Genomic DNA, 11,161 nt, shown 5'->3' with positions numbered 1-11,161 from the left:
TCCGCAGTCAGTGACTCGGGGCATACATGGCACTCTATTCAGCTTGCTACCATCCCTTTGTATGCAGACTACCGGGTATGAGGCGGTCCAAAGTATTCAAACTTCGGGTTAGAATTTCTGTGTACTGGACAATATTTGCGAAAGACGGACTTCTGTGACTTACCCTGTTCTGCCGGAACTTCTCCATGAACCCACGCATCCTCTCGGAGAAGGGCACATAGCTGAAGCGTGCATTACAAACCTCACAGCGCCGATTGCCCGAGATGTGGATCCACTTGACCAAGCACTGGCGGTGAATGCTGGCCGCTGACCCCGCGCAGCGGCAGGGCCGGATCAGCCGGTTCTTGGGCGAGGTCTCGGCCTCGAAGCAGACCCGGCAGGTGTTGCCTAGCTCGCTGGCCGAGCGGGGCACGGAGGACACCAGGGAGGAGCTGTCGCTGGAGTCATTGCGCCGAGGCAAGGTCCCGGCTCCAGGGATGCCCACAATTGCTGAGGGGCCTGCCGGTGTGTCGCTCTGGTAGGCCATGGTCCCAACCGGGATGACCTCGCGATAGGGTCCCTGCCCACGGATGATCACCTCCTGGGGGATGACACTAGCAGAGGGTGGGGTGTGTGGCTGGGCATCGTGATCGCTGGAGGAAGAGTCGCTGTGGGCATATGCCAATGGGCCATAGGGTAAAATGTTGACCTCCAAGGCCTCCTGAGCTACTTCACTCGGACCACCGTGTCCTGACGTGGACGGTTTACCCTCAACACTACTGCCAGTTTTGTTTTCAGGGTGTGAGGCACTGTCTTTCTCATCCATTTCCGTTCCATTGTTGCTACTCTTTGGTACACAAGCATGAAGCAATTTGTCCTGCTGTAAGTCAGACACTGCAGAATCCTTCTTGGCTGCGGCAGAGGCTGATTTCGTGTCGTCTTCCATAGCACGTTTCAGCCTGCAACGGGAATTAAAATTACGACAAAATGACGAACAGTGCAAGCACAACTTTCCTGCACAACTGTCTAGGGGTTCAACACAAGGTGGTACCTGGCTGAGGTGAAATTAGACAAAAACATGCTTGAACATTCTCAGCTATTGATCTGATACATTTATAAACATGCAAGAATATGACACGGCACACTTGTATTACAAAAGACCCAAAAATACGCAACAGATATTGGCACAATTAATTGCCAGGTTTTTTAGTATGGCCCATAGATGTGTAAAAGAAATAGGCCCTGGAGCAAGAAATGTTTAATAAGACAGGAGACGACACCACACCATCCAGCCGCAATATACACTTTTGGCTCTGACACAATTGTGCTTGCTAATCTTTCAATAGCAATCACTAACCCTAACAATCCAAGATCTTTAAAGAATTCTGTGGGATTGCGGGAGGTACTCATTGACTTCATAGCCCCTGGCCAACTTTATGCAGAGCTTATGCCCGTTTGGTGCTGAAGCATTAAGAATGTATTCCTGAAATAGCAAAGGCTTTGGGAGGCTTTGGGCAGGTCCCTGTGGTAACCCAAATGCATGAACAACTTCCGTTGCAGGATGTGATTTCATTTGTGAACATGCGAACACAATGCTGAGCCATTCAATTTGCTCAGCAAACAAAACAAATCAACGGCTTTTGGCATTTTTACGTTTGGTTGGTGACAGCCCAAGGACTCTTGGAAAGAAATTTTATCACTGTCAAATGTTCCAGAAAGAGGGAAAATCATGGAGATGGAGTCCCATTGAGTGGAAGAAAATACAGAATTTATGTTTGTCAAACCTGATCCACATTTCGGGCCACATGGGATATTCAACGTTGAGTCACCGCAGGTGTCATCCAAAGGAAATGTCCAGTGACAACCGGACCACTTAGGGAAAGTGATGCAATGAGTCATGTGATTGTACATTTAACACACATGTAATGTAGTGTTACAAAGCACCATGGCTCTGATTACTGAATGTGGTGCAGCATGGTGTATATGATACAAAATGGTACCAGGCCCGACAGGCCGACATTTGAAATTTCATCACACAACTAATTTGCAAGACTCATATAAATGACTGAAACTCATCAATAGTACAAGCATCACTTCACACGAGAACAACTACTGGTATTCAGAGCCAGACATGCCAAAAGCAATTTCTCCAAACTTCCTCCAACACTGGACTTGGCACATCAGACTTGGAACATGAATATCGTGCAAAGCAAGGTGACTTCATCCCACACAACTCAAGTATTTCGCATGTTATCTTTTCTTCTGGATAAGTGGGACATGTTGGGACTTTGAAGCACAGGAATTTTTACCTGGTGAGGATAGTTTCCTGCCAATATTGCACCTTGACCTCTGCATCCACCTCCTCTGATTTGACCACAGACAGCAGATTCATCACAGACTAATTCAAAATGAAGAGGAAACAAAAAAACATGCATGAAGACCCAACAAACTGATCATTTCAGGTATCTGTCAAATGCCTGAGAATGGCAGAGGTAAACAAGACTGAATGTAAATGAATAAAATTTGGGGGAAGAGGAACTGGGTAGAATGCTCAGTGGAAAAGACTCACAGTGATGTGGGGGGACATAAACAGTGGTGCACAGGGCAATAGAATTCAGGGCTTTTTCTTTTGAAAGGGAATTCAGTTTTTCAGACAACGCGACTAGAACTGAACTACTTGCATGCAAAACTGTTCAGTTCCGAATGTGATGCTGTGAATACCTGCACAGCTTTTGGTGGTTTTGACTGCGTTTGGTGGCAAATTTTGCACACCAGGAAACTCTCCACAGATGTGGTTCAGTTAGCACGGCTAAAAGAGATTGCAGGATTTTGCCAAATGGAACTGAGACTTTTCAGAAAAGGCAAACGTAAAACCAAGGTAATACAGAAAAAAAAAGGTTTAAGACTTTCAGAGTTCACGTCCTTTCTCAAACTGAAATGGAGCAGGACTGCTCTAAGGGTAGACGTACAAGTGAGCAATAATCAAGGAATTCTGACACATTTGAGGATAAAACTTGTTCACAAAAGTTGTCAATGAAAGAACTGATGTTTACCTCGACTATGACATAGGCAGCACGGGGCCCAATCAGGCAAGACGGTAGCTCACCAGTGGGTATGTCCTGCTGGAAGAGTTGACGGTCTGAGCATGAAAGCAGGTGGGAACACACCAGATCCTATCATCGAAAAGAGCATTCAATAAATAAAGATCTGCATGCATGCATATGGCATAATAAACACTGAGGCCCATAGTGGCATGCATCCATGCACTAGCTTAAGAGTTAATACAACATTTAGAAAACTACCCAAGTTTTAGAATCTACATCTGGATTGTCCTGTTGACAAACAACCAAAGCCAGCAATGACACCCCTCGAGAGCAGACAATGCAGACCAGGCATGTTACTGTCATGCATAAAGAAATTACACGTAAACTTTCATTTCTGTTAACAACCATCTGTTGGATTCAATTAGCGGTACTTCAGAGGAAAATGAGATGGTTAATGTATGAGGTTTTTGTAAACAGATGTGAAATCTAATTTATTAACCCAGGTTGAAGCGCTTTGAAAGGTCCACACAGACAGTGTGTGATGTCCAGGTACTGATGCACGTTCATCAATGCATTATTCACAGTTTCTGTACTATCTGAGGAATGTTTCTTTACAGCACCAAATGTGCAAAGCCAAAAATTGTATGTTTCTTTGTGACACTTTCACAGACGAGGATCGCTTATAATATCTCAACGATCTCATCCAAGTAGCCGCTCCCTTTCAGAGCTAATGTGTAACAAACGTTTTTCAAAATATCATTCAGAAAATTTACTGATGTGAACACCAACTTAAAACTGGGGAAAAAAAATAATGACCCAAAACCACAAAACACTACACCACCACATGCTTGTGCCTGTACATGGTACCAGCTTATTAACCTTTGCTTTTTAGAATAAGCTCGAGTCAGTATACCGGTGTGAGGAATAACAAATCTGTGCTAAATATTCATAACCCCTATGATTCATAAACACTCCAATTCACAGTCCAATTGAAAACTGTTTTCCTTCCAAAAGTCGATAGCCTCTCGGCTGCAGGGGAGCATCAGGTTCCAGGCCACAGTGTGGACAGTTTCAGGATCGGCATCACACAAACAAAACTTGGATGTAAAAAAAAAAAAAGGGGCAAACAACCTGACATGCCCCGAGGCACTGCTTAATGTATAGACAGGGTTCCAGAGTGTGGGGGGTTAATCTAATTGAAGGAGCAATTTTGATGCGGCAAGAGGGCCTCACAAGAGCTATCAGGGCATGTTAACGGTCATTCCCACCAGCGCGTATATTTTTTCCCCCGACTCTACTGACAGCTGCCGTAGTACAAATTGAATGAACCATCAAAGTAACCTGTACAAGACGCACATACCGTGTAAAAGCACTTTTCTGTCAAATCTTCTGGCATTTTGCACTTTCCAGAGCAAATTTCAAAGAAAACTGCCAATTCCTTCCTTGAATTTGCATGCAAAACCATGCGTATATTTAGTTTAGACCAAATCAAATCTTTAATCTGACATGTCAATGGCCAGCATTCTCTATATTTATTGTAATATTGTTATTTTGGCAAGAAAATCGCCCTATCTATCTAGCATTTAAATGAAAACCCCTCAAAAACAATGATACATGTAACATACCCCATGTAGTGCACATACGTGTATCCCATACGGGCAAACATGTAAGCAAAATCAGACATGTAATTCTGCCTTCAGTCCCTTTTTATAGAGAAACCACTGTCATTTTTCCCAATGAAAAAAACAACAGCAAGGAAAGAAATGCCTTAATTGCATTAAAACAGCTTGCGACTTGTCTTGTAACTCGATGATTATAGCGAGTGACCAGTGATTGGCTTGCTACGATCAATACATGTACGTCTTCAGAGGGGTAGGTCACCCACATCATCAACAAGCACATCATTGACTCACCACTGTGGGTAGGAAATAACTCTTCACCGTGTCTGCTGACAGCTGCGGGTAACACTGACCAAATGGTCTACAAATCAAAACATTCAGATCAAATTTCAGAGCAGGATTTGTTTTCATGTTTCTTTATGCCAGACTGCCATTAGTACAACCCCCCCCAAAAAAATCAATGCCCCGGTTCCAACAAGGAGCCCACGATTATTCTTCTTAGGTTACTCAGTAGCTTCATTGAGTCTCAGGCAGAGCCTGTGTGTGCTACAATCTGCAAAAAACCATTCAAGTCGTGCACATATTCATAGTTGGAAAGTTGTAAACTAGTCAGTCATAAATTGCATCACAAGTTGGATCACAAGTCTTGAAGTGTGGAGTGTAATTTTAATATATATTAACTAGTCAGCCTAGTCATTGTTTGTTACAAAACCGTTTGACTTGACTTGCAACTGAATGATTTCCTACTGGATTATAGCAAATTACAGTACACTAGAGGGCTTTATGCAGCTTAGATGAGATTGTCCTCATTCCAGAACAGATATCAATATGTTTCAACAACCTTGGTATCAAAACTTAAAAGCTGATTTAAAAACTCCAAAGAAGATTTTGAAACAGCTTGAATATAAAAATGCCAAATCTGAGAGACATTAATCAAACAATTTTCACCAGAGGACAGGTTTTAACAGTGTACAGTATTTGGTTGAAACCTTCTCCAAGTCTTATTACCAACCTGAGCAGTGCAGCAATGTGGCCAATGGAAAGATCTCTGGCATTCCTGAGCTGCCGTCGCACTAACTCAAAACCGTCGCAACTACCAAAGTAGTTAATGGTCTGTGCTAGAACTGACGTCTATCAAATTTTAAAAAACAACAATGACATGTAATGTATGTACTTCCTGACAGGAAAACCACCAATTCCCCTACAATTATGAACGACTCCACAACTTGTACAACTGACTGCGATAATCTAATTTGAAAAAATTGTTTCCCTAGATGTGGGAATGGCTGTACTGACTGACCTGAAGCGTCCCCATTTCAGTTTTAGGGTTCATGTAACAAATACTCTTCAAATGAGTTGCCGACACAAACAAGCTCTCCTACGTTCCCAAAGGTGGCACTTACCGGTATCATACACCATGAAAGAATTGAATAGGTGGTGGTGTTTAAAGTCAAATGGAATTACCTTTTATGCAGTAGCATTTAACTGTGCCGCACAGTCAAGGCAGGGGAGCCATGACAGTGCAAGGAACAATGATTTCTTTTCACATGAGTGTACATGCATTTCCATTCAGGTTAACTCAACTGTATCAAATATCTCTTTTTTAAGAAAAGGTTTATTGCATTTTTTTTACATAACCTTTTACACGCTGCCTGTGACCAATTTTGTAAACAACTTTTATAGTCAGTTGTAAAGCAAGTTTGTGAGTCCCCAGCCTTCACAAGTAGTCAAATGCGGACAACGCTGTATGTACATGACTCATTTCACGAGGTATGTAAAAGCACTTGTTGCAGGCACGATCAGATGATTTATATGAACACGAATGTTCCTGAGCCTTTGATACTTCCTCTGTTACCATGGGGTGTCGTTAATTGGGGTATTGAGTGGTTTCCGCCTACTGTGTTAATGTAAAACACAGTGCAAGATGCTACCGGTATTTGCTATCACTGCATACAGTTACTGCTCACGGCTGAATGCCCTTAGGAATAAGATTCTAGCTGCTGGTAACCGAGACTTGCAGCATGTACATGTACCAATTCAATGCTGTTCAAGGTGTGGTGCGAAGAACGTGCATCTAGTTAAACTGTACAAATTTTATAAGTTCTCCAGCGGGATGATTCTTAAAGAAAAAGTTAGCAGAATGAATCTCAGATTTAAGGGTGTCAATACGGGGACTGTGGCAAGACAGAGGGCCGGATTTGTCGGCAGAGTCTCCATTTGGCAAAATGGCATCACTAGTGGCCGTTATGAACAGCACTGACCACTATCATGTTATCCACTCTGCCTTCTCTGGATAGTAAACCCACTATCAGAGCACACATCTATCCCAAGCCCCGGACTTGACGAAAAGCTATTAGACAATTGTACTTTTTTATTGCCATAAATCAGCTGTTTATGCAAACCTTGGAGTAGCCGGACCGGGAAGACCATGCTTCTGTTTGGTTGAAGCTGAAAAAAAAAGGGAACATACATGAACAAGAGTTTGTTTCAAAATTGCAGAATTTTGCTTAACAGATTGTAATAAATCACAATGTCTGAGGACCAAGGTTTGAATCGCATTCCTGCAATAACACCAAGTGGAATGGATTTGATGACCCCTACAGGTACAAGTACTTCTCATAGGTTTGGTCCCACATCTTCCTATGCACATTCCTAAAGTTCCAAGTTGAATGATGGGCGTTGTTTTCTTCTTAAAAAGCCAGGATAAGTCTGTAAATATGTACAGCACATGAGCGAGGGAACCACAAAGCCATTAACTTGAAAAGGCTACTTTGCGACATTACAGTTGACATTTAGCATACACGCTACTCTGCACTTTCATAAAGTATCCATTGTTCACTGCTTGTGTGGTACTCTGTACTACACAATTGCAAAAGCACTTGGAAAGCTTGTAAACAAACACAATATTTTTGCAATCAGGCATGTGACCAGGACAGCAAAGTCTGGTGTGTGGAAGCCAACAGCAAGGTCTGGTGTGTGGAAGCCAACTTCTTCCAGGACTGTGCAGTGAGATGTTCGTTGTCCCCCAGTGATAAGCATTGACGTTGTTGGACAGATGACAGGACGCAGTACATGTACCGACTTGGGCCCTGAGCTTTTCATCCACTGAGAAGATGCCTGACGACATAGACTTCAGACAATTCAGAACGTTCAGGCCATTTTTTTTTTTTTTTTACCTGGTGCTCGGATTGAAGATCACGGACAGAGCAGTCAGAGCCTCCAGGGAGGAGACTTTGGTTCTTAGCCTCAAAATGCACAACTCCAGGATCTGTTCCAGTCTGGAGATCAGACAAACCTATAGGGTTATGGAATAGAAACAAAAAGAAAAAAAAAAAACGACAGATAACAAGGAGAGAATCAATGTGGCTTCCATGCAGGTGCTATAGTGTACATGTATGTCATGAGGGCCTATAAGCCATTTGCGAGTTAAATTTGAATAAAATCTGGTGCACTGAGTTATCTGACTGTACAAAACATTACGATTTAAATTCCCCAGACTAAAGACACTGTTGCTATACCTCGTGATTCGGAGCAAGCTCTCGCATAGCGACCACCATCTCTGGAATGGACTGGTTCCTTTTTGCCCTTCTTATCCGTTGAGAACAGTGTATTGTTGCAAGGTGTCTCTTATGTAACTAAGCAAAAGCTTGCCCCAAATCACGAGGTATAGCAACAGTGGTTTTAGTAAGGAGAATTCAAGTTGTTATGGTCACGTCAATTTAAAGCACTCAGTGTACCAGATTGGGGTCAAAGTTAATTCGCAAAAAGGCTTATTAAGCACTACTGGTATTTCCTATCTTGCCATGAACGCTTGAGAAATGTACATACTGGTACATGTATGCATACAATGTACATGTACATGTATGTACACAAAATTCCATACTTTTCTTCTGTGGTATAGGCAATGATAAGAAAATATTGCTTTCCTTCAACAGGGAAATGGAAATTCATCTTTATTTATGAAAACTAAAGTCATGCAACCAAACGGAAAGAACATATGTCATGTATGTCGGGCAAACTGCCCCGTGATTCAGCTGCTGGTAAATGTAGCTGATTCAGGTGTGTCATGGGAAAGATCTTCTTTGTAATCCTGCACAAATTACACAACAAGGTTACCATATTGCCCACTTTGGGGCCTCAAAGTTAGAAAAATGCTACCAATTCTACTGGTACATTTAGCGTAGTAGAAGTAATATAAATTTAAATCAGAACTTTGACTCTGCTCGCCAATGCAAAAAGATAAAAATACCCATATAAATTTACCGTACATGTAACACTGACACTCAGAAATTGGCTGGTGAAGACTTCAACATTGCCTTGTGGAAGTTTCCAAAGAATTTTGCTGGCTCACGGGTAAAAAGTAAAAATACCGTACCATTGGCCTTGAGCAAGTACATGTACAGTAACAATCAGGCAAGAACTCAGTCATCCCTGATTTCTGGGGCAGGATACCATATGACCTAGAAGGTTGTTTTCCCCATGGATAGGATGGTAATTCATTGCCTGTCATTTCCTAGCTATCTCAGGATTAAAGAGAGAAAAGCAGCCGAGGTATAGGGCTAAACCATGTTTGAGAAATCTGCCACCACTGCAGTGGGCAAGCATTCGGTTAGCAACCGAACATCGTACATTGTACATACATGTACCACAATTAACTAGACACATTGGGTAAGGGCAAAACCTGTTATATAGACAGTGAAGCTTAACTTTTCTTCTGAAATGAAGTTTTTAATCAAATATTAAAATGGTTACCACCTGTGCTTCCTATAACTGTCATTTATATCATGCCAGCTCAGTACGGGATGCCAGCTTTGCCTATTTCTCGTACTTTTTGTCATTTATTATTCAAGCTTTGAAGGCTTGCCTACTACCAGTATCATTATGTGAAATGTGTCCAACAGTCTGTGCCTTAGGACGATGGCTGATGTACGGTATCACGTGGGTCAGCGAGTGAGCACTCCCTATTGTGGCTTACCCACGGTCACAATAAATGGCCACCTGCTGGATTCGAATCCCCGCACCACTGATTGGAGGTTTACAGGGCAAAAATGCTCTAACATTTCTCTGCTGCATGTCCTGACGTTAAGGTCTCACTCTACAGGGAACCTTCTTAAATATACCTCAAGTTCTGTCTCCTGAAGGCAGCAGTGCGCCGAGCCCCCTTCCAGCTCCGCTGCCACCCTCTTGATAACGTCGCAGACAATGGCATCAGAAGCCTTCAGCGATTCCTTGACAACGTCTGCGTGTTGCTCTGCATTGGTGGAAAGAAGCAAGAGAAAGAACACGAAATAAAACAAACTCCACCGAAATCAGATATCCCTTTGAGTGAAACCTAATGCAGGAGTGGAAGAATGGGACAAACAACATCTTGTTGAAAAGGAAGGGTTTTACTTTAAACAGTCTCCTGTACGGGTGAGAAGAAATTCACAAAAAAAGGAGGGGGGGAAGGAGAACAGGTTGGCCTAACAGGGTCGGATTGATTGTTTCAGGAAAAATCATTCGTACGGATTATTAGTATAGGCTTACCCAGAAAAACTTTCAGAAAATGCCTTTCTTTAGCAACTAGTTAAGAAGATTAGTTTTCATTTAATCACATGTACATGAACATTGTACATGTGCAGTCAGTGTCTGCTACAGCAAAAGGTCAATGCATGTTTTCTATTAATGAAGATGTTGAGTAATCCTTGTATACCGGCATGTACCGGTACATGTACATCATGTACATCAAGCACATGTAGAGTGGGTAGAAATACAGTACTAGTGTACATGTACACTAGTACATGTATATGTACCGGTATGTACATGTACATGCCAGTCAGTCAAGTGCATTTGGCAAACTGTCAGTCTACCAGCTGCCAAGCAGAAATTCCTGACAAGTTACTGTACGGGTACATGTACTGTACAGTGCTTTAATTATCAGAAATCAACTAGTGACATCACGGATTTGTCCTGAAGTATGGTTCTGGCTCAGAAGTTTCTACACAATGTACATTTTGTCTTCACAGTATTGCAGTGGCTATATGCATTTGGGGACATGTGACCAAGTGGTTAGGGTCTGTGGCCTCCGATCATAGGGTTGGAGGTTCGAATCCAACTGCTGGCAGTACGGTACATGTATGTTGTGGCCCTTGGCAAGCCACTTCACCTCTGTTTGCCTCTCTCCACTCGGGTATAAATGGGTACTAGCATTATCTGGGGAAGCAACCTGCATTGGACTGGCATCCTAGCTGGTCTTATGAGAGCTTGTAAAAAACCTGAATTGATACACAACAATCCATACATGTACATGTACCAGTGCATGTACCGGTACACATGTTCATGTTCACATGTACATGTACCAGGGGTGTGATTTGGGGAAAATGAAAAATCTACGAAACATTCGTCGGAGGGTTTTGCAAGTTGTGCCGGCCACAGCTTCCCTACAATTGGCGGCATATCTACAGGTATTTGATTATAGGAGGAGATTACATGTAAGCCACCACAAGAACTGCTCTTACTTTGAGGGATGCAATTATTTAT

General features: G+C 42.6%; 1 protein-coding gene across 6 annotated transcripts in view; it reads right to left on the bottom strand.

Moving 5' to 3' along the window:
- Positions 1 to 11,161, bottom strand: part of LOC110990965 (uncharacterized) — a 33,884-nt gene that overhangs the window by 6,923 nt on the left and 15,800 nt on the right. For all 6 annotated transcript variants that reach the window (XM_022256054.2, XM_022256049.2, XM_022256059.2 and 3 more), the window contains 8 exons: positions 9,763 to 9,893; positions 7,819 to 7,937; positions 7,045 to 7,090; positions 5,655 to 5,773; positions 4,937 to 5,003; positions 3,033 to 3,152; positions 2,289 to 2,377; positions 164 to 938 (listed from right to left, as the gene is read on the bottom strand). In XM_022256054.2, the coding sequence (XP_022111746.1) occupies positions 164 to 938; positions 2,289 to 2,377; positions 3,033 to 3,152; positions 4,937 to 5,003; positions 5,655 to 5,773; positions 7,045 to 7,090; positions 7,819 to 7,937; positions 9,763 to 9,893 (1,466 nt within the window). The remainder of the gene's footprint in view (positions 1 to 163; positions 939 to 2,288; positions 2,378 to 3,032; positions 3,153 to 4,936; positions 5,004 to 5,654; positions 5,774 to 7,044; positions 7,091 to 7,818; positions 7,938 to 9,762; positions 9,894 to 11,161) is intronic.

The sequence above is a fragment of the Acanthaster planci genome, linkage group LG03 (assembly GCF_054643075.1).
Source record: "Acanthaster planci isolate LZ-2023a linkage group LG03, COTS_SCS, whole genome shotgun sequence".
Taxonomy (NCBI): Eukaryota; Metazoa; Echinodermata; class Asteroidea; order Valvatida; family Acanthasteridae; genus Acanthaster; species Acanthaster planci.
Note: the sequence above shows the minus strand (reverse complement) of the source record. Positions and strands in the feature narration are given on the sequence as shown.